This window comes from Labeo rohita, chromosome 6 (genome assembly GCF_022985175.1).
Source record: "Labeo rohita strain BAU-BD-2019 chromosome 6, IGBB_LRoh.1.0, whole genome shotgun sequence".
Lineage (NCBI taxonomy): Eukaryota > Metazoa > Chordata > Actinopteri > Cypriniformes > Cyprinidae > Labeo > Labeo rohita.
Genome location: NC_066874.1, coordinates 23,805,169 through 23,829,694, shown reverse-complemented (window position 1 = coordinate 23,829,694; position 24,526 = coordinate 23,805,169). Strand labels below are relative to the sequence as shown.

General features: G+C 37.1%; 1 protein-coding gene across 4 annotated transcripts in view; it reads right to left on the bottom strand.

The window, feature by feature from the left end:
- Positions 1-24,526, bottom strand: part of oca2 (oculocutaneous albinism II) — a 105,327-nt gene that overhangs the window by 38,773 nt on the left and 42,028 nt on the right. For all 4 annotated transcript variants that reach the window (XM_051111682.1, XM_051111683.1, XM_051111685.1 and 1 more), the window contains exons 16-19: positions 13,968-14,100; positions 6,960-7,107; positions 6,140-6,197; positions 4,400-4,508 (exon numbers count right to left, since the gene is read on the bottom strand). In XM_051111682.1, coding sequence (XP_050967639.1) covers positions 4,400-4,508; positions 6,140-6,197; positions 6,960-7,107; positions 13,968-14,100 — 448 coding nt within the window. The remainder of the gene's footprint in view (positions 1-4,399; positions 4,509-6,139; positions 6,198-6,959; positions 7,108-13,967; positions 14,101-24,526) is intronic.

The following is a 24,526-nucleotide window of genomic DNA, read 5'->3' as shown; positions in this document are numbered from 1 at the left end:
GTTTTGGTTGAAAATAAAAACTGGGTTGATGTCAGAACCCAACATCAGATTGACGTCAATCTGAGACATTGGACAAAAGTTGCCTTTTGGTTGAAAATGAAAATCAAGTTGACATCAGAACCCAATGTCAGAATGATGTCAATCTTTTGATGCTTTTATAATTGATTCTGCATGCTTTTTTCTTGTGCTCTTGTGCTCACCAAGGCTGCATTTATTTGGTCAAAAACACAGTAAAAACAATATTATTGTGAAATATTATTGCAATTTAAAGAAATTAAAACAATAAAAACTGTTTGTGGCTCTTTAATGTGTCACGACAGATCGCTGTAGCACCAGTTCAAGTGGCACATAAAGCAATCATCTCTTCCTCTTTACTAGTTATAGCATGAAATTAACATGAATAAACATCAGAAGGCATCTTGTTTCAACCACGGAAAGACATTGATACACACAATTTTTCAAGTTTAAATCCACAGACGTTAATCTACTGTCCTTTCTGGTTTGTTTATCTGACAAAAACAGAATATTCTGTGTTATAATTGGGCAGATCACCTGTCAATCAAACTGACAAAGGGTCAGTTGCGAGGAAGAGTTGAGAAAAGATTTCACTTTTTTTTTCTTGTTATTTTGTTTTAGCCTGCATAAACTTCGCATTCATTAAAAACCATTCTCACTATTATTTTGACTACAGAAATAGTCATAAATGTCAAATATCTAACCCGCTCAAAGCAGGATAACAAATTACTGAGCAATAATCTAAAGACCCCACTTGCACCACACTATTTCCTGTTAGCCAGCCAGAGGCTTTGGACTTCGGCCAGCGATGCCAGTGTGTGGAGTGCCTTCATTAAAATAAGCTGGACAATGGTCAGACAGTTACTATTCAAGCTTCCCAAATTTAGCACAAAACACCACACATGCAGGCAGGCGCACACACTTTTGGGATTATTACCAACAGTGGTCAGTAAATGCTGAAACAAACTGATACGCTATAAATCATAGCAGAGGGGGCGACAGTATGCTTCCAATTCTAGCAAAATTTGATTAAACAGGTGAGTGCTGAAGATTGCTTGTGGGAAATCATTTAATAAGGAATGAGAAGGACGAACAGACGAAGAGCCAAAAGACAGGAAGAGAAAGAACAGAAGAAGGCCGAGACAGTCACACATGGGATGCAGCTGTACTGTAATTGTGAGAATATATTAATTTAAAGATGGTTTAAACAAGGTAAAGATCTTCAAAGGCAACAGTGTTCAAAATAGCTGAATGATGGAAGACAAAATTATGTAACAGGAGGAAATCTAATCATTAAAAAAATGGATTTTTGCAATCAGTATGGAGGTGGAGGAAATTTATAGACTGATGAGAGTGTGACTCATTAATATGAGTGATGTAAGTTTAAATATCTCTTATACCCTTCTTGTTTGGTTGATACCCCAAAGATGTATATGTAAACATAATTACAAAAATTATAAAGTAATTCCAAGATTAAGCTCCTGTTTTCCCTTCAGAGTCCTCTGATCCAACGAAAACCCAGGAGAAAGAAATAATGAAGCTTTAATCTCTTTAAAAACCGTAATTATAAAGTTTGTTTTGGGTCTCATAAGATTAGAAGTCAAAAAGTATCAGTCGGATACTTAAATTATTAGCATGTTTTTGAGATATTAACAGGGCTTTGGTGTCTAACAAAACATGGAGGCTGACAACTTTCACGTGAAGTATTCCTCAGTCAGCCACCTCAAGAAGTAAACAAATATTGCATATTATATGTTCATCTTTTCTCAAAATGTGTTGCACATTCACAGATTTGGATGGTGCACACATACATAGCATTGTAGTTCATGCATGGTGTGAAATGAATGCCAGACTTCTTTCACACTGGCACTGGGACGGTTTTGTCACAACACTAGTCCAAAAACGTAACTTTTGATTTGCTTTCTGCTTCAATGTTCCCCCACGGCATCCAACTGAAGACGGAGGAGGAATTGGGGGCCTTCAGCGGTGCGCAGCACAAACAGAGCAGAAAAATGAGCGAGACAGAGAGAGAAAGAAGGCTCTGCAATTAAAAGAAGTTTGCTGAGAAGCCTGGGAGGCTCATTCATCATACCCAAAACAACACAGGCATTCTGGCCCGTTGAGTGAGACACAAACACCGCCTCATCATGTTCTTCATTTTAAAGCAAATGTGTTTCCACAAGCACCTTATTTATAAAGAATTCTGTCTCTCTCAGGATGTTCTAGGAAGAAATGAGCTGTTGTGCGTGTTCTACTTTGATTAATCTTCCTCTGTTTCCTCATTCATTATTTGGTGGTACGGCTTTCGTGCTGCCCAGGAGATAAATTATGTCTGGATCTTAACTTATTTATTCATAAATAAATGACCATATCAAGAGATGAGGTACATTAGTAATATTTAATATTCATGTGGTCCAGATCCTACATGTAATCGCTTCCTCATTTAAAAAGTTTTTCCCTTAAAGGATTAGTAAAATTTACTGATACTTTACTCACCTTTATGTCATCCAAGATGTTCATGTTCTTTTTCTTTAGTCGAGAAGAAATTAAGGTTTTTGAGGAAAACATTCCAGGATTTTTCTTTTAAACCACAAATGCTTGCCTTTCACTAGCCCTGTGTCCATGAGCATTTGTGGTAAGTATTTCTTTTTTTTTTTTAGAAAATGACCAATTGTTTCGCTAGGTAAGATCCTCTTTTTTGGCTGGGATCGTGGAGAGACCTTTGAAGCAATTTGGACCTTCAGACCGTTGACCACCATTGAAGTCCACTATATGGAGAAAAATCCTGGAATGCTTTCCTCAAAAACTTTCCTTAATTTCTTTTCGACTGAAGTAAGAAAGACATGAACATCTTGGATGACATGAGTACATTATCAGGAAATTTTTATTCTGGAAGTGAACTAATCCTTTAAATCGAATGTTGTTTGTTGTTTTCTATGAACCTCTATGGGTTTTAAGAGCAGGAAAATATCTTTACTTTCAGAATAAAGTCTCACTCTGAGAAAATTATTGATGTTTCCTTGAAAATCCGTTATGTTATGACCTACACGTGAAACGTTAAATAAACCTATAGAAATGACCTTTCAGAGCCTTTTTTCTCTTAACAGCTTTTCAGTGACCTAAAAATCAAGAAAACTTCATACGCACTGTTATTGCTGGCAGAAGTGTGCTAAAAGCTCAGCATTCAGCTACCGCAGAATCAAATTGTAATTACATAATTTTTCTGGGAAACGGATGGCCTTGGGGCTTAAGAATCACTTAATTGTCATGAATGTGCTTTTCGTTGGAAAGACATGTGGAGTGCAGCGCATCCTGTGTGTTTCATTGCCCTCCAGCAGGCACACTGTATCCTCGCCCATGATTAAATAATCAATATCAAAGGTCAAACGGAGTGGTGATGTGTCAACCTAATGAAAGTCTAATGACAGTCATTTGCAGCCCATGCTGGCCGACCCTGGTTTTGATCAGAACGAGGCACTGAGGAGAATTTGAAAGCAGAACCACACTGTTTTTTGAAAATGGTAATGTACAGTGATTATTTCTTGTGATCATTGCCAATTAATTATGTACACAGCTGTGGAAGGCAAAAGAAAAAATGATTTTATATGTATGAAGAGATGAGACATGATCATTTAGAAAATAATATTCATGTGTCATCTTTCCACAAGATCAAACTGTCCACAAATGATAATTGATTATCAATACACAATCAGACCCAAATAATACAATAACCTCAGTGAGCTGTGTGGCTGGCATTCTCTGATTGACCAACTTGTTCTCGCTAATAGTGTTTGGTGAAGTTCTCGATCTCATTTCCATCTGTAATTGACATCTCATTCACCGTATAATAAACACGTCCATAAACCAGTACGACAAAGCTAGAGCAAAACGAAAGGCTGTGTGGCAGAAAGAAAAAATTCAGAAAAAAATAATACAGAAACAAAAGACTAATTTTAGGTTGAGTAATACTAGCTGTCTTAGTTAATCTCACGCTACTCCATTGTTATGGTTTTGCGTTTGTGTCTCTTTTTGTATTTAAAGCCCAGCTGCAAACAATTACAACATCAACACATTGAAGGATTCATAAACACACCAATTAGATCATGGGAGTAAGTGGCCAGCTTCATTTGTTTCTCTAATTTTATTCTATGAACCCTAATATAATGCATATAAAATGAAATGTTTGTTCAATGGAATAGGAACTGGCACATTTCTGATCATTTCAAAAATAGCGAGATATTCTTGTGATTCCATTTCCTCTGCTCAAACGGAGAGGAAACAAGCCCTCATAATTATACAGTGGTGCATGTAAACAGCAGGGCCAGTTCAGCAATAGAAACAGATGAATCCTGATTATTTGTGTCCTTGTTTGTCTCTCGCTTACCAAGATCCAGATGTATGGCAGGAACAAAGGAGTTCAGGAAGAACATAAAGATGACAACCCCAAGGACAGTCAAACACTTGACCAGGAGGATTTTGTCAGTTATTCTGTGCTGTAAAAGACCATGAAAGACATGTTTAGATACAGGACAGAAAGAAACATGTCAAACACCCTCTGAACAGTGCTGCTCAGCTGGTGAGTTGAAATCTGCAGGTTTATGGAAGCCTGTTTCCACAACTAAATAAAAATAAAAAAGGTAATTGCTACTTTTTAATTCGCAGCTCTGTCTTTTTTCTCACAATCGCGTTACAAACTTGCAATTGCGAGTTATGAATTCAGAATTGCAAAATATAAACTCACAATTCTGAGAAATGAAGTCTGAATTGCGAGATATAAACTCAGAGCTGCGTGATATACTGTAAACTCGCAATTTAGAAGGTTATAAAGTGAGATGTAAACTCACAATTCTGAAAAATGAAGTCTGAATTGTGAGATATAAACTCAGAATTGCGTCACATATTTTTCTCAGAATTGCATGATATAAACTTGCAGTTGCAAGTTATAAAGTCAGAATTGCGGGATATAAACTCACAATTGTGAGAAATGCGAGATGTGTGAGCAGAGTTTGTTCTCAGAGTTGCATGATATAAACTTGCAACTGCGAGGAAAAAACTCAGAATTGTGAGATTTAAACCCGCAATTCTGACTTTTTTTCAGAATTGTGAAATATAAATTTGCAATTACGGGTTATAATCTCCAATTTTAAGGGAAAAAAGGATTGACAATTTTCTCTGATTTATATTTCAAAATTCTGACTTAATAACTTGCAATTGTGAGTTTATAATTACGCAATTCTCAGAACAAACTCTGCTTGCAAATCTAGCAATTCAGGGGTATTTTTCTCGCAATTATGAGATTATATCCCACAATTCTGACTTTACAACTTGCAATTGTGAGTTTACAGTTTATCACGCAATTCTAAATGCATATCTCACAATTCAGACTTCATTTCTCATAATTGTGAGTTCGTATTTTGAGAAAAAAAGTGAACTAAACAGAATAGCGAGATAAAAAGTTGCAATTACCTTTTTTAATTTTTTATTCAGTGGCGGAAACAGGCTTCCATAGCATTGATAAGCTCCCTTAAAAAATGCTAAACTGCAAATATTACAATGCTAATCATATAACAATACACAGTATAGTTAGAGGTTAACATTTACAAGGGAGGAGAAACGTATCTTTTGTTATTGATGTGAAAGGTCATACGTCCAATTAAACACCAGTAAACAGCATTTTATCAAAAACATAACCCAGAGTACATTACATATTCAACTGCAACAAGGCTAAAGATGGTGTGTGCCAAACACAATGTGGTTTTTGTAGTGAATTATTGGCTGCCAAGTGAATAAAACAATAAAATTTCAATTTATATTTAGAAACCAAACTATAAACACTTTTTCTTCTATAAGACACTTTGGATAAAAGCATTTGCTGAAGGAATACTTGCTTGCTTGCTTTTGCACAATCAGAAAACATATGGCTATAATGTAACTAATTAATGAATTATTAATATTACTATTTAAAATAATCACTACTCCTGGGTGTTCTAAATGCTGACTCCACTGAAGAAAGAAACTGGTCAAGTTTCTTATCATATAATAAGATAACTTTGGAAAAATAAGGCAGAGTTAGAAGATACAACACTCAATCAACCAGAGCCATCTTAATGCAGGTTTGTTTTACCTTTTTCTGCAGCTCTTGAATATTGTGCTCCCAGTTTTTGTCTTCCTGTGATATTTGCCTGTGAAAATAAAGGAATCAAATAGAAAGGAGTGTGTTAATACATCCTTTCAGCCAGCATGGACACCTGCAAATGAGTAGGAGTGGTGATTTCATGTGGTCACCCCGAACCTTTTCTACCCAGCATGTGAGGCTGTAAATGGCTTCTGTGATTATTCTATGTGTCATCAAAGCAAACCACAAGCTCCACAAAACCACAACCAGAACTGATCGAATTTCTTTAGTTAAAAGAAGCATTTATAATACTAATAAAAAAATAAAAACAGGCTACTGTTGAGAACAAAATTATTCTGCATGATTAAAATTTCAGCTCCCTACAAGAGCTTTAGAGAGCCGACACAATTGAGAACAATTACCTACTTTTCTACAGGTTAATTATTTCTCATTTATCATCCTGGGTTTCTGGCTATGTGCTACCGTCAGACACAACAGGTGTCATGCAGTGAGAATGGATATATTATAGTTTTCAAGTGACCTCACATCAAGAAAGACACTCATCTTAATACCTTATGCAATATCAAAATGGTGAAAGATTTTTAAGGCTTGTGTGGGTAGTCTAATTTGTTGTTTTCCATTTGTTTCCACCATTACCTTCATGACATTTAGTCAACACAATTGGAAAAAAGTGCAAAAACCAGTAAACAAAAGTACACTTCTATTCAACATACGTCCGTGATTTTAACCACCATGCACAGTGGATAGACTGCTTGTATTTTAACCAGACAGACAAGGAAAAAGAATGGATTGAGCATGAGTGTGGCACCTCTGGAAGGTCTTGAGCTGCTTGCGCAGGAGGCTTTCCAGATTGAGCACCTTCTGCATGAGAAGACACTTGACGGCAGTCTCCTCTCGGCTGGCAGGGTTAATGCGATGGGCTGTCTGCCTCCACACCAGAATCTCATGCTTCAGCTCTGCAGGGCGACACAAATCGGGACAAGATAAAGGGTTCAGCTGTAGAACAGACAAATACGAATTAAGATAAGAATTTAAAATCTATTCTAAAAAAACTGGGAAGAAACAGATAACAAGAACTATTAAAGATATAGATTTATAGTCAAACAAAGTCAATTCAGAAAAAAATAAATAATAAGGTAGGAATAATTGCAACACTTTTGTTCAATCAGAATATTTTTAGCCTAAAGCTTTGAAATTCGAAATGTCTGTAGCCACTACGCATGCCATTAATAGTTTAAAGGGGTCGTCGGATGCAAAACTCACTTTTACATGTTGGTTGAACATAAATGTGTATAGATAATGATAAAAATCAACCCAGTGGTATTTTAAAAATCTTTATAGAGATTATCCCCTTTTTCAAATCAGGCCATTCTCAGCTTCTTGTCGGTGTGATGTCACACAGACCAAGGCCGCTCCCACGATAGTTGATTGACATGACCATCTTACCTTAGACCCGCCCTAAATGAGCTGAGAACAGTCTGACCACCATTGTGTTGACTCAGCGTATAAGGGTTTTTTTATGCATCTTTGCAAATCGCCATTCTTAGTAATGTGCTAGTTAGCAAGTTTCGCTGCCAAATGTGGCTAAAGTGAACATTACGGCTCATCACCTCACAGAAGAGAGGGGCGGGGTGAGCAGAACTCACTAGCATTTAAAGAAACATGCAACAGGATGTCTCTAAAAAGGGCTGATTTTGACAGGGTAAAAAAGGATATTTTTACACTACCACTGAGACATTAACTAAAGTATGTTATAGACTTCTGATTAAGACCCTAAAGAATCAACTTGTGGAACAATTTAATTAACTAGACATAGAATGCAAACAGGCCATTTTTTTTTAAACACTATAACCAAAAAACAATAACAAATCCAATTTTAAATGGAGTGATAACTGTGTTAAAATAAATGTTTGATTTGATCAACAACAAAAAATAAAACTTAAACTTACATTTGACTTAAATATCTTTATTTAGGTACCTTTATTTAGTTCTTGTAGTTTACTCTTAATTAGCTGTCATTTAAGTATATAAAACAGTGCTATCTATCCATGATTGTAATTATTATGTCATTTATAAATTAATTCATGTATTATTTTATGAAGGTAACACAGACATCTCACTAAGTCTAAATGTATAGACAGATTTCCAAACAACAACTGTTTCAAAATGTGCAATAAATTGGATTTTTTTTTAACACTGTAGAACATTTACCTGTAATATTAAATATTTATCAATATTTATCTAAGTTGGAGTTTATGAAGTTAAAAGTAATGAAAGTGTGGGTATTGCCAGTCTGAGGGAAACAAGGTCTATAAAGTAAGGTTAAAAAAAAAAAACAATAAAACAGACAATACGAAAAGAACAAAAAGAATGGAAAAAGTAAGGAAAGAGGAGATACAGTATAACAGAGGAAACCAAGAGACAGGAGAGGAAAGGCAAGACTAGTCCTTCAGCATGACTCCTCACCATGTGATGGGGAGGCTGCTAGGAAAGCTTCCCAGAAGCTAATTGACACAGGAAAAACATGCTGATCACAATCGACACAGTAATGCATCATGCCGAGGGCCTGGAAAACTGTATCAGCCGCACAGCAGGTTTGATTTTTTGAAAGTGAGGCTCTGTGGGGACTTTAGGCTTTACAGAATTAGAAATTGGACTGGCATTGAGTGGTCACCATCGGGCCTAGTGGAGGTCTTTCGTTCCAGACGCAGCACGCACCTGGGGAACCAGCGAGCCGATCATTTAAGTTCCTGTTCCTTATACGGCAGAGTTCTAAGACTTTGCATCAGCTCCACACCGACTAGCACTCTCTCATTGTGTTAGCCACCAGAAAACCCAATAATCACCGAACGGAGGGGAAGATTGGCATTCTGGAAGCTGCTAGTCCCATGCTGATGATGTCTCAAAGGGAAGACAATCCTCACAGTGCGTGGGCAAAGGCCAATAGTGTGGGAGAACATATAAAGTGTGCCCTCCTGCCTTCTGAGAAAGAAATTCTTTTTTTTTTTCTTATCTCTCGTCTTGTTTTATCTCTAAAATGACAGGCACAAAACATGCATATATGTAATTAAGGCTCTAGATGTGCAGCATCCATTCATGCAACCTAAAGCAGGTTGTTTTCAAAATCACACAGCTCTTGTGTAGAGGTTTTGTGAGCATGAAAAACTAAAACTGAGTGTTTCTAAATTCAAATTTTCAAATGCTGGTAAGTTTGGTAATGACGCCAACTGTGATATATTATTATAGTCGGTAATAATATTATAAGTAGTGTAAGATCAAAGAAATTTTCATTTTTGTTCCTCTAGCTACAGTATTGGGGAGACCGATTCATTGTTGTCATTATAAAACTAAATAAATAGTTAAATAATAGTACACAACAGTACACAAATGCCAAATAAAAATATTATTTTTAGATTTTTATTATTATAAATATTATTTGTTATTATTAAGTTCACAGAAGAAAAAAAAACATGCCTGGGTGGTTGACATGCCCTAAATGCTGGAAATTAACATGTCAGCAATCTTAAAAATTACTGCTGTAAACATTCAATTTGAAGCCATTATAAACTAGAGTAGTGCTTTGCCAAAAGAAAAAAGAAACTGAAACAATTTTCACTCAGAAATTGCTAGTAAATCTCAAAAATAATTACAAAGAAATGGCAAGTAACACACTGAACTAAACATGAAATTCTGAAGTAGAAAAAAAATGTTTTTCTTTTTGGTAAAATGTACTCTAATGATCTATGTTTTACTTACAACTATGAAAAATCATTTATACAGTCTATCAAAAACATAAATGTGGGGGGAGGGGCTACTTCATCTATTAGATTTATTAACCATGTAATCTGTGTAATCTAAGTTCTCAAAACGTCCACTATTTTCCGTATAACCTTGAAATAAAGGTTCATTTAAAGGAGTTGCTCACGTCCAGAACACAAATTTACAGATAATTTACTTACCCCATTGTCATCCAAGATGTTCATGTCTTTCTTTCTTCAGTTGTAAAGAAATTATGTTTTTTGAGGAAAACATTTCAGCAATTATCTCCATATAGTGGACTTCTATGGTGCCCGTGAGAACTTCCAAAACGCAGTTTCAATACAGCTTCAAAGGGCTCTAAACGATCCCAGCTGAGAAAGAAGGGTCTTATCTAATGAAACATCTTTTTAAAAAAAAAAAAAAAACAATAATTTATATACTTTTTAACCTCAAATGCTCATCTTTAGCTCAGCGTGTACTCTGTGCAATCTGGTTCAAAACATGTACGGTATGTCAAAAACTCCCATCTCATTTTCTCCTCAAAATTGTAAAACATTTCAGGAATGGGATCATTTAGAGCCCTTTGAAGCTGCACTGAAACTGCATTTTGGAAGTTCACATTTATAATTCCTTAAATGTTTTCCTCAAACAACAATTTATTTACAACTGAAAAAAGAAAGACATGAACATCTTGGATGACAACAGGGTGAGTACATTATCTGTACATTTTTGTTCTGGAAGTGAACCACTTCTTTAAGCAGTACATGATGAATTAGAGTTAGACTGTGAACTTCTTCTTACTTTGCCCTTTGCAAAAATATATATCTCCTCTTTTGCCCTTTGCATACTTTTATACCCGCTACTTTCTTGCCCAGATCTGCAGGCTACTAAGGACATAAATCTGCTGTGACTCTGGGCTGATCAACATGCAGTTCTTGTACACTGTCATGCTATTTCACAGAATCAAAGAATGACTCAAAAGACCCGGTTTAAATTGGATGATCAACCACTGTGTGACTCTTAGAAGTTTCAAAAAGAAAACACCTTGGAGTTGGAAAAGGCTTTGTGCTTTCCTCTCATTCTGATTTATGGGTATGGTGAAAGCCTCTCTGGGAACCCCGGAGCCTGATTTTAGCCTGTGAATGGCTGAGATGAGTAGTTTATTATAAAGGAGCTATTGTCATACTGTCAGGTGTGTGAAGGAGAGCTCAGGTGTGGAGGTGTACGGGAGGATGTGAGGAGTCGGTCTCTGTGGAGCAGAGGGAGCAGCTGCTCAAGAGGCTAATGGCCATCTGTAGAGGGAAGTTGACAACTGGAGGAAGAAGGCTCTTCTGATTACTTTGTTGATTTATTTACATCACAAAAAATAAAATAAAAAGACCAAAAACAATTTGACTGGGGTTAAAAATGATCAAACCAGTAAATGAAATGTATATAAAGAAAGAAAGAAAGAAAGAAAGTCATACAGGATTGGAACGACGTGAGGGGGTGAGTCAGAATTTTGTCAGTGTGAAGTCTGTGAAAATGAGGGAATTTGTTTGTCCATTAAATTTAGTGACTGGCCAGAATGGGAGGAATGATGAGAAAATATATAAATCCTGCCTGTGGAAGAAGAGGGAAAAACAGAGCACGCCTTGGCTCTCAGTGGAGGCGGTGATGAAGCGATGACTCCCTAGGTGAGAGTGGTATTGACCTGTCAGAGTCTATGATGGCTTTAACGGCCCTTCTAGCTGTGTTAGCACCTTCACACTTGGGCTAAATGTGCCCCATTCCTTCAAAATGTCATAAATATGCAATTCCTTGACACATCACCCATTTCAAGCAAGTGTGTACAACATACATTATGACAGGCTGAAGACAGTACAACCATAACATGGTCTAACCTTGTTAAAATTCATTTTTGTAGAATTGTAAGAAAATGATTAATATTGTAGATATATAATATTCCTTAAAGGGTTCATCCGATGCCCATTTTCCACAAGCTGATATGACTTTAAGGCTCTTAATGAACAGTCTTTAACATACTTTGATAAAAATAAACATTTCTCAATGGTAGTGTAAAACAACACCCTTTTTACTGTAAAAATCAGCTCTTTTCATAGCAACCCGTTTAGGTGCATGTCTCTTTAAATGCTAATGAGCTCTGTAGCTCTGTAGGTAATTCAACAAAATTGACCTATCTCAAAATATCTCACAATTCTGGCTTTTTTTTCTTGCAAATGCAAGTTTATATCTCCTAATTCGGACTCTATAATTCGATTTAACTCAAAAATGGTGAGTTTGTTAATTCTGAGGGGGAAAAAGCCAGAAGTGTGGGATATAAACTATAAACTGAGCCGAGGAGAAAAGAGGGAAGGACGAGTTGTTTCACCTTATTAGAATTGTGAGATATAATCTCGGAACTACAAGAATAAAGTCAGAATTTTGAAATATAAAATCAAATTTACCTTTTTTTTATTCTTTTATTCCATGGTTCCACAGACCGCCTACAAAAACATCATCCCTATTTCGGATCTGTAAGACTAGCCCACTATCTAACTTCAATTTTGTTGAATTACAGTGCTTATCGCTGGGTGACAAGCTCTTGTAAAATGTGGAGAACATTTTTAAAATTACATCTAATCAATATAATCTATAATCTTTTAAAATCGAACTATTTTGTACCATATCTCGTGTACCATGTAATTCACTAGGCATAAAGGCTATCTCTCCAGGGTTTTCTGCAACCATGATGCGCACGCATCCCGAATGTTTACAAACCCATAATTGGTCTATAGGTAAAGCTGGATTACAAGTGATTTGCGTGAACATACACGCATTTATGTAGATCAGGGGGCGCGTTCACTTCAAAAACAAACGTAATCCACTGCGTCTTCAGTGGCTCAGATGTCGGGAGTAAATGCTAAATTCTATTTTCATTATTACATCCAACAACAAAATACCTCAGTCACTTAGGAGACATTCTTGTCTAAGTCCCTGCTCTGTCATCGAAACAATGGCGGAGTGTTCACAGCTCACTCAGGGCGGGTCTAAGGTAAAGCACCAATGTCAATCAACTACCATGGGAGGGGCCGGTCCAGAACTACGTAATTCTGAAAAGAATCTGAGAATGGCCTGATCTGAGAAAAGGGTTTTTATTTATAGGGATTTAAAAAAAAAAAAAAAAAAAAAAAAAAAAACACTAGGTGGATTTTTCTAATTTTTCTAATTTCTATTTCTAATTATAGGCTATTATAGGTTGTGTGCAGGCATTGCCAACACACAGTTATGTTTAAACACGTAACAGTGAATTTTGCATCTGATGTGCCCTTTAAAAAAATTATTCTTTAAAATGCACAGTGACTTCTAAAACACAATCAAAAAAGATGCTTTGCAGTTCCAGATGGTGTAGTTACAACATCTACCAGCAGGGGCTAAATGCGCCATGCTAACCAGCCAAACTCTGACCCCTCAAACATGTCCTGTCTGAGAACTGCGCGTAAGTCCAGGTCTTGAGAGAGGTCATCTATGACAGGATTTATGTATTTAATACAGACGCGTTAAGGCTTTCAGCACAGGCTCATCCGATAAGAATAATGGAAATATCAGGGAAAACAGCCTGAAGGGTACAGAGAGACTAAACGCATCAATGTGATCGTGGGAGGTGGGGGAGAAGGAGGGGCAGATAAAAAATTGATGTGGTGCTGAGGTTATAATCATCCATGAAAGGGTAGGCTGTGCCTATCCCAGTCACTGGGGCTCAAAGGCCAAACGTAAGGAGCTTTGGATAGGATATGAGATTTGGTGTAAATAGCGTAGAACAGTGTATGACACTCATTCACATATAGGAAGAACTGCTGTCAACAAGGGAAGGTCGAGTGTGCCCTCAACCACTCACTGCTCATTCTTTAAGATCTAGGTCAATGGGATTATGAATAAATTTTTCATTCCACATGTCAGAACAAAAGAGCTCGAATCAAAAAAGCAGGAAAGCAGCTCTGCATATACTTGAGGATAGTTCCGTGTGATTTTGGGAAACCTGGTGTGTAGGAACAGAGCAGAATAAATTAATACTCACCCACGATTTCGCTGGATTCCTTGTTGTAAAGTTTCTTATTCCAGTACAGCATTCTCAAAAAAGGAAACGAGGTCAGCAGCACCAGACAGATTCCCAGGAACATGTAACCCGTAAAGGCCGCGAAGTCAATCCCCTAGAGGAAGAAGAGGGCGGGTTAATTTTCACCCTTTTAAAAATTGTGCAATTAATTTGCTGCGGTATTTCATGAAATCTATTCTAAGCACTAAGTAGAGATCACATCCACTTTACTGGCTCTCCATATAATGTGGATGGTGGCCGTGATTACATTTCATCAACAGAATCATATTCAGCATTTTAATGCTTGCAACTTGATGCATTTAAACACTTACATAAGATTTAAATGAGCACCTGCATGTGGCACAAATCCTCTTAAAATGCTCTTGACTATTTATTAATTTTCATTCATATCAAGAGCACACAGCCCCCTCGGCTGAACATCTAGCTTCAGATGATATTTTCTTGCCTGTGCAGCCCACCCCATCTCTCATCATAACCAGATGGCATCACATTTTCAAATGGCACCGCTGATAGAGATGTGTAAAACAGATCCGTGTGGCCTGAAATCTAATCCGACGATTTATCTTCCAATATACTGCTGGTGTATAACCCATTGTAGTGAGGTATCTTTGCTTGTTTACATGGTGACATATGTGTATGTACGTAGTACAAAGACATTTGACAAAGAGAGCTTGCTTTTGTATGTTAGTTTCAAAAACCTAGATTAAAACCCTCTGGGATAGTTCACCTAAAAATGAAAATTCTGTCATTAATTACTCATCCTCAGGTCTTTCCAAACCTGTATCACCGTTCATCTTCAGAACACAAATTAAGGTATTTCTGATGAAATCCGACAGCTTTTGCATGTCAAAGAATGACACGGAAAAGAAGAAATTGTTGAATAAAGTTGTTATTTATGTTTTCTTTGCGCACAAAAAATATTCTTGTAGCTTCAAAAAATTACGGTTGAAACACTGATATTACATGGACTACTTTAATGAAGTCCTTACTACTTTTCTGGACCATGAACATGTCAGTGACATTGCCGTCTATGCAGGGTCAGAAAGCTTTTGGATTTCATCAAAAATATCTTAATTTGTGTTCTGAAGATGAACGAAGGTCTTACAGGTTTGGAACGACATGAGGTTGAGTAATTAATAACAGAATTTTCATTTTTAGGTGAACTATCCCTTTAACTTATAATTTATAAATGCCTTTTATAAATACATGTTACCTGTGTCATTATATCACAAACTATATATTGCAATTTACTTATTAGTCAAAGCAATTATTTTATATTTTTGTATAATTTTTTTGACAGCATTTTTTGCTGTTTCACAAATTGCTTGTGCTTCATAATTGTTTTACTGTTTGAAGTGAGAAGTCTATAAAAGGCTACTTAATTGCAGGTTACCACTGTGACAACTTGACACCAATATCATTTTAACAAAAGGTCAACAGGTGTTAAATAAACTGTATCTTTTTCTTGGGCAATAATAACGCCAATCATGTTTTACTGTAGCCAAGACTTTAGGTTTTGCAACTATACAGAAACGAACCCTGAGAAATGAAAAACGAGTAAAAAAAATGTGACAACTAGACCCAGTCTCTCCTATTTTATAAAGGAACTGGGAAGATACAAGATAATTGCATCCCTGTTGTAGTTCGGCTCCCCGCATTGCTCAGGCTTGGCAAAAACCCAGGACTTAGAGGTACTTCTTAGGAAAGAAACAAAGGCTGGTAAAAATGGGGGGGGGAAACACTGATGCTGGTTTTTGGCAGCATAACCACCCTAAAGCAGCTCAAGGTACTAAATCCTCCACCCATAAAACAAAACCATGATTGAAAGGATAAACATGGTCTTGTATTATTTGGGAAAAATAAAAAATTAAGACGTGAGCAAGCAAACAACAAACAAACAACATGTCCAATCTCAGATGCCAACATGAGACAAATGTGAATGGAGACAAAGAGACATGAAGATTGGTATACAGTGACCTCTACAGGAGATCAGAAAAAAGATAGAGTAAGATAGAGCGTGAGAAGGAAAGAGAGAGAGAAGCAGGTATTCAGCACACATCCATTTGTGTACTCTATATTTGTAATGGGGTTTTAAAAGAAACAACATGGAATTATTATTATTTAACCATAGGAACAAATCACAAATAAACCTGATTAGGTTTTTGAATTCAACTCACTGAATCAATTGTAGAGGTTCCAGCATTAAGATACAAATAAAGGCTGGTTTATGTGACCCTGGACCACAAAACCAGTTATAAGGGTCAATTTTATGAAACTGAAATGTATACATTATCTTAAATGTGAATAGATAATGTTTCCATTGATTTATGTTAGGATAGGACAATATTTGGTCGAGATACAACTATTTGAACATCAAAATAAAAATAAATAAATAAAATAAAATAAAAATATTGACAAAATCACCTTTAAAACTGCCCAAATGAAGTTCTTAGCAATGCATATTGCTAATCAAAAATTAAGTTTTGATATATTTATGATAGGGAATTTACAAAATATGTTCATGGAACATGATCCTTACTTAATATCCTAATGATTCATGGCATAAAATTTTGACCCATACAATGTATTGTTGGCTATAGCTACAAATATACCGATGCTGACTGGTTTTGTGGTCCAGAGTCACATATTGAAAGATTCAGGAAAATAAACCATTACTTTTACTTTAAAATGAATCAACCTTTCTATTATAGGTTTTTTGGGGTAAAGCATTTTAGGAATAGCGCAGTGCAACTAAAAGCCAAAAGCTTCACTCCAATGTCTGAACGTACTGAAAGATATCCTTACAGACTCTTTGGGGCAAGCTGGGCTAGTGGGGATCTGTCGATAACATTTCATTAAAGCGGTCCTCTGCTTTATTCCTCATGGACTTCCTGTGCTGCTGAGCTGAATGCCCTATCATATAGAGTAGATGCATAAGTCCTCATTACTTTGTCAGCAATGCAGCTGCAGACAACAGGCAGCATTTGGGGATTCTTTTTTGTAGATTCGCTTGTTTTGTCCAGAAGGCAGGCATGTTGTGATAATGACTTAGACGTAGTGTGTAAATGAGACCTCCCCTTACTCCATCTCTGCTGTCACTGTCCCACTTTTGTCAGCCAAGAAAGAAACTTCAAAAAGCCATGTAAGTAGAAGAGAAGAGGGAATGAGAAATCACTATGCAAAAAGACCTTCACTGTTGGCACTAGCTGATTAGTGAGCAGTCAGGGGCCACGGTCAAACCAGAGCTCGCCAAAGCCCGTCTGCCTGGGGCCTGGAGAAGCACTGATTGGCAGCTGAGATTTCTGGGAGTGTAACTGACGGCACTGCAGATGCCAGCGAGAGAGAGCAAAGGGTATATGAGATGTCTTCTCGGTGACCCTGAAACACTTCTTCTGCCCAGGCTCAAATGTCTGATCTACAGAGAGCTCCACAGATGGATGCTTGACTGACCAAATGGCAACATCCCTGCTGTAGTGATCCTGTCGAGACCAATGGGGGGGCTTATTTCGACTCGCACAGCCCAAATAAACAGAAAAACACAAACAAATAAACAAAGAGGCCACAAGTACAAGATGTTCTGTCATGACTGACTGCTGCTAAGAAAAGTAGGATGGGAAGGGTTCACACGGTCATGGAAAACCTGGAAACTTTGGAGATTTTAAAAATTGTGAGTTCTAGACCTGGGTAAGTCATTAACAAATAAAATCTTAAAGCAACATTAAAACTTTTGTTCATCTTCAAAACACAAATTAAGATATTTTTGAAACCCGAAAGCTTTCTGACCCTACAGACACCAAAGCAATTGACACTTTCAAGACCCATAAAGGTAGTAAGGACATCGTATAACATTCCATGTGACATCAGTGGCTCAACCATACTTTTATGAAGCTATGAGGCATTGGGCATTGTTGAATACAGTCATAATTTTTTTTGTGTGTGTGTGCACAAAAAGTATTCGCATAACTCCATAACATTACGGTTGAACCACTGATGTCACATGGACTATTTTAATGATGTCCTCACTGCCTTTCTGGGTCTTGAACGTAGTAGTCGCATTGCTGTCTATGCAGGGTCAGAAAGCTCTCGGATTTCATCAAAAATATCTTGCTTGGTGTTCCTAAGATGAACGAAGGTCTTACAGGTTTGGAGCGACATGAGGGTGAGTAATTAATCATAACATTTTCATTTTTGGGTGAACTATGTCCTTTAACGCATAATTTCCTAATTCCATTGCCATTTATACCACTTTTTTTTACCACCTACCACTATGAAAAGCAAAAAAAGTGTGAATTTGGTCACTCAAATTGCGACTTTTGGCTTCTTTTAAAAACACCTTACTGATTACATTATTAGCTTTTTGTAAATCAAGGATAGTGTTTAAAATCTTTTGAAGTTGTAGATTAGTAAAGCACAGTTCTAGCACAGTGCTTTTTATTAAGCTGTATGGCGCCATGTCATCCATCTATTTGTATGGCACAGCTTCCATTCAGAATCCAGAGGCTCTAAAGATCCTAAGGCTGATTGGAGCTTAATAAACGGATTAAGTGACTGCTGGAGAAGGTGGTGGCTTCACTAGACTCAAATTAAATCCTCAGCTATACACAAGAAAAATAGACATGAGTCACACAAAAATGCAAACACCCATTCATTTACATAATATAGAGCAGAGGACAGTAACTCTGAAGTTTAAAAGTAATATTTTTGGTTAAAATAAAATAAAATAAAATAAAATAAAATGGTGTGATACCTCAAGACAATATCAACGTCAGGTACAGAAACTGAAAAATTTTTATAAAAATCGCCTATTGAATTTTTAAATTTAAACAATATATCAGTAAGCTACATTACATCACTTTACGCACATGCATTACAAGAGCACCTGTTTGCACCAGCTTAAAAATAGTTTTGGATCAGTCATTCACAGAGAGCCCAGAGTTTCATCGACTCCTACCTCTATTGCATCAGGAACCCGAATCCACAGACACACACATAGACATGTGTAAACCAGAAAAGTGTTTCATAATACAGGGAATCTCTTAGTAATGCTATAAAAGTGGAATTATACTTGACTAACTTCCAAGACCAGCTAAATAAGTACCAAATCAATGCACACAGCAATCATCAAATAAGCAAATGGCATGTATTGAACTGCATTTGTGTGTGTGTGTCATTTTTTGCACATGAAGTTGTATCTCCATTCATCATCTGCATGTTGTCAACACAAACAGAAGCCCTCTCAAATATAAACAAATCTGGCCGTGTAACACAGAGATAACACAAACCACTGCATCCATGTCAATAATTACATCAGATGCAATCTCTCCCTGCGGAACAGAATGGATGAATCGGTCCAGCATTTCTCACACGTGGATCGTCACAGCCCTCCTCCGTGCTTCGGCTTCAGGACCATATTTATCACTGAACGTCCTGACGGAAACCAAATATGATGTTTATAAAGCAGTAAATTTCGAGCAGGGGGGCTTCAGTATGTCTGATGGGCTCCACCCTCCAGAGATTCAGGCTTGTCAGAAATGCGAGTTTATGGATATTGGGTTTTTCAGAAACTTCCCACTGTCAATTGTAGCCCAGCAGGAAGTGACCTTGATGTGGAAAATATAACTTGAGCATGATTACCGCTGCATCATCCTGTGCAACAGCCGGTTTGACAGGCAAGGACGATGTTTCTGCTGAGCCACAAATTAACTCAAACCCCACAGCGATTTCAGCTCTGAAAGCCAGCTGAAGAAACAACAATTTAAACCAGGCACCTTTCTGTCGCCGATGGAAGAGCGTGAGGAATAACTAAATTAAAAACTGTGATGGCAACTATTGAACTTCTCATGAAATATTTAAGTCGCCCTCGTTGATGGCTTTTTAATGGCTTTAATGACCTTTTATTACAAAGAAAACAGTAAGACTTCACAATAAGGTTCAGTTAGTTAGTATTAGTTAAATTTATTAGGTATAAAGGCTTAAAATTGAAAGAGCAATACTTTTACAGCATTTATTAATTTTGAAAAAGGATTATCTTAAAGTCCCCTGGAGTGAAAATCTATTTTATGTTGTTTATTTGTCTGTGTGGTGTTTTTAATATGCTTTTAGACAGACCATGTGCCAATTCATTAATCAACACCATTGCTGAGTATTTTCTCTTTAAAACTGTAGTTTCCAAAGGGAACGCGGTTTGAAACAGCCCTTTTTTGCTACGTCACTTCAATAACAATCACGTCAATGGATAGATTCCTATCATTAGTCTGCAAAATATACCAGTAGGACTAACAGCACAAAACTAAAAATTAAATGGAGCAAAACAACTAGCCGCAGTGTTGCCAAGTCTGCGGTTTTCCCGCGAAACTGGGCTACTTTAACACTGTCCACGGGTTGAAGTGACCTCAATAATGTGATATTTAGCCCCTGGAATGGCAATTTTACCCAGGGAATCCCACCAAAAAACATGTATTTTACATGTACGAAATTGCAGGTGGTTTTCATCCAACGACCCTTCGTAGGTAGCTTGATTGACAGGCAATCTGACCAATCATATCACAGAATCCATCATTTTGTCCAACAAACAAATCAAGCAGGAGAGTAGATTAACTTCAGAGGACTTAAACTTGAAAAAGGGTGTGTACTGACGTCTTTCCGCAGTTGCAATAAAATACCTTCTAATGTCATTCGTGTTTGTTTTGTGCTAGTAAAGGCTTGTCAGACATAGCAACAGTAACTACACGAAGGGTCAACTGGCTTTTTACTAATAAAATTTCTATACATAGTTTTGTGTGTATCACAAATTTTGTAATATTCACATCCCAAATTTCCTCAAATCTTTGAGAAATGTAAAGAGTAATAAGAAAATTAAAAATGGCTGCTTACTAATTTTACAAATAATTTAATATTACTAAATGCTTAATAATAAAACAATGCTGAAAACCAAGCCAGCTGCAGTTTGACAGTTAAAAAGGAATAGAAATAAATAGTTTTGTCGGCGCCAATAGCCTTGTGGTTAGCACACTGACATATGGCGCCGTTGCGCTGCGTGCGTCCCAAGTTCGAATCCCAGCTCATGGACCTTTCCCGATCCCGCCCCCTTCTCTCTCCCACTTCGCTTCCTGTCTTACCTACACTGTCCTATCTAAATAAAGGCATAAAAACACATTCACACACAAAAGAAAGAAATAGATTTTTATTTCAGTTTGTTCTGAGCATTACTTTTTCATTACGTTTTAAGAGTTCCAAGGTCTTCTTTCCAAAACTATTTTTTCATGATAATTCATTTTGACAACATTTCATATTGACATAGAATCTATGCGCTAATTTATAAAGAAAAAGACTGTGTCAATCCAAATTTGGATTCAGATGAAAACGAGCCCTAACTTTTAGGGTGTGTTCACTTCACACTTGTAGTTCATTTCGTTTGGTTAATTTGGTCCCGACCAAAAAGGAAAATAATACATTTGGTCCTGGTCCGCCTGGCGTTCACACTGGCGTTTTTGACAGCGAACCTGAAGATCCCAAACCTAAATGCATAGTAACACGTTCACAACCTGATTGGTCGAGTTGAATGACGTATATTTCATGACGGAACTCACTGAACACCCCAAACAAAAGGTGTGTTCAATTTCATCGGCGTGTACCCATTCACCGATCTATCTGCTCAGCACTGCTTTAAGTCGAATACATCTAATGCCATCTGCTGGACTAAGCATGCTCATTGTTGCGTGTACATATGGTTTTATTTTAACCACCTGCAATCTCACAAAGAGCTCATAAAAGGCACTTTACCTCCTTATTGCTCCACTCCCCAGTGCTCATTTTGTTTTGGATGCACCGCTTGTTGCATAGTGTTGCATCTTGTCATTAATTCTTGTTTTTGGTTTGTTTAGAAGTATTTTGTCCTTGTTGTGTTCATATTCAAACCGCACAAGAGTTTGTTTGGAAGTGGGACTTCTTTTTAGCGGTCTCTGTCCGCTTATTTGGTGCACACCAGAGTTCAGATGGCAGCGTTCACACTTACTCAACTGAATCGCACCAATAGAGCAATCGCACCAGAGATTGTTTTAATCAAAGCAAACATGATATGTGTGAACACACTCTTAGGGTCTATTCACACTTCTTGTTTGATTTGATTGAGTCGAATTCAAGCTTGTTTCCCCCCTTGGTGCGGATCTTTTGGGCAGGTGTGAATACAGCAATCGCACTCGTGTGCGGACCAAACAACCGTACTGAGACCCAGCTGAAGAGGTTCCAAACTAACTCCGGTATGGTTGAATGGATGAACCAATGAATGGAAGACCTTAAAGGGATAGTTTACCCAAAATTAAAAAATTGAGCCCATTATTTACTCACCTTCCAGGCATCCTAGGTGTATATGACTTCCTTCTTTTAGACGAATCCAGTCGGAGTTACAGTATATTAAACATTTTGCCAACATCTTACATCATCCGCCTGGAACTGCTTCCGTATACAGCCTTATGTTTTAAATATGGATATTTTTTTCATACAATAATGCATCAATTCACTACAGGAGGCCTTTACTCACCCCCCGGAGCCGTGTGAGGCACTTTTTATTATGAATGGATGCACTTTACTGGACTTGTTTTGGACTGATAAAGAGAAACAGCTTGGAAGTGCCAGAATAATTTTTAATGTAACTCAGATTGGATTTGTCTGAAAGAATGAAGTCATATACACCTAGAATGTCTGGAGGGTGAGTAAATACTATGCAAATTTTCATTTTGGGTGAACTATACCTTTAAGCACACGTGTGGTTTTGTTTACAGTTTTCGGTTCATTTGCAAAAAGGGCAGTGAATGCGATCTGCACCAAAAAAAAAAAAGAAAAATCAACATTGTATTTGGTCTGGACCAACTAGCAGACTTTCCTGGTGAATACACCCTTAATCTTTTGCTATGATGACCATACCTGTCGACACTCTTGTTTTCCCGGGAGTCTTCCGAATTTCATACCCATCTCCCACCCCGTTCCAGTTTTGTTATTTCTCCCAGAAAATCCCATAATTTGTATGGCTCAAACCTCGTTATATGAATAATCACATCAATATATTATTCAAAGGTTGCCCAGTTGCCAGATCTTGTATGAAATGTTGTATCCTTGTATGAAATGTTGTATCTTGTATCCTACTTACAATCAACACATCATACAAATTTCGACCCATTTGTGACCTCAACCTGGCAACCTACAACCCAGCTGTGCTGTTGATATCTGCGTAGAAATCACTGGAAGAAATGGGAGGAGAAGACTCAGGTACTCAAATGTTGACAGGTATGATGACGACTTCTGATCTAAACAAAGTGTTCAGGCCACCCCAAATCTCTATATTTGCAACTACAATAAAAAAAAAGCATAAAAATATTATGTATTCCAAAACTCCTCTTTATATCTTTGCATGACCCTTCAAGCCACCCTTGAAATTCTCTATTTAAAACACACTCAAAACACAAATCAGCACTTGATTAAAACAGCTAATTTAATCTGCTTTACACACTAATTCATCCATCTTTGTCAGAAAGTGTGATGGTGCTGGAAATCATTTTCGCTGACAAGATGTTTATATGTCATAAAAATTTATGGCTCCAAATAGATTAAGGTTTTTAGGCATATAGTTGTTCTTTTGCCGTGTAGCCTTTAAAATAGACTGTCAGAAAAAGATGGATCTCCTATACTTTTATAGCCACCCTTTTTCCGCTCCCTTTCTTTTTTGCACTGATACTTACACACACACACATACGGTTTTGTGTCTTAGTCACTGTGTCTATGGTAGTGTGTGACAGAAAGAGCTGCAGGGTAGAGTGGCTCCAAAGAGAGCATCTTTAATCAGCATCCGGGGTTGAGATGAAAGAGCTCTATCTCGTCCTCTGTGCCTCATTCAGGGCTTTAGCTGGACACTTACACATACTTACTGACACACACTTTGACCATATACACTAACACATACAGTAGCACACATGCTTTTTTTGAAGGAGAACTTGCCATCACAAGCAACTGCCAAGATGTTGCTATGCGATTTTAGTTTGTTCCTATGCAGTTGCTAGGAATCGTGGTTGCTAAAATGTTTTGTGCACTTGCCTACTGGCCAATATCAAAGCTGCATCCAAAATACTAGAACTGGTTTGGTAATCGAATTACAGTTACTTTTTTATGGATTACATGATTACATAATGTTCACACAAAGGCTGTTCATTCATAATTTATTGATTCTCCCTAAATCTTTTATTGTTTCTCTCTTTATTTTTCCCTTTCTAAAACTCCACAAGCTGCACGATTTAGGCCTGAAGTATAGTTTATGCAAATGCTCAGCTAAAGCATTGACAGCACAGTCCCGTTGAACATATTAAATGTGTATTCTTGCGCTATGGAGACAATAACAAATCTCACGGGATGATAGAGCTAGCTTCAAATGTCTTTGCTATTGAATCTGATTTGTTATTATTCAGGTAAACATACTTATGAGATCCAACTTGCTCAGCAACATTCTCTTAAAAGAGAAAATTAGCTCCAAA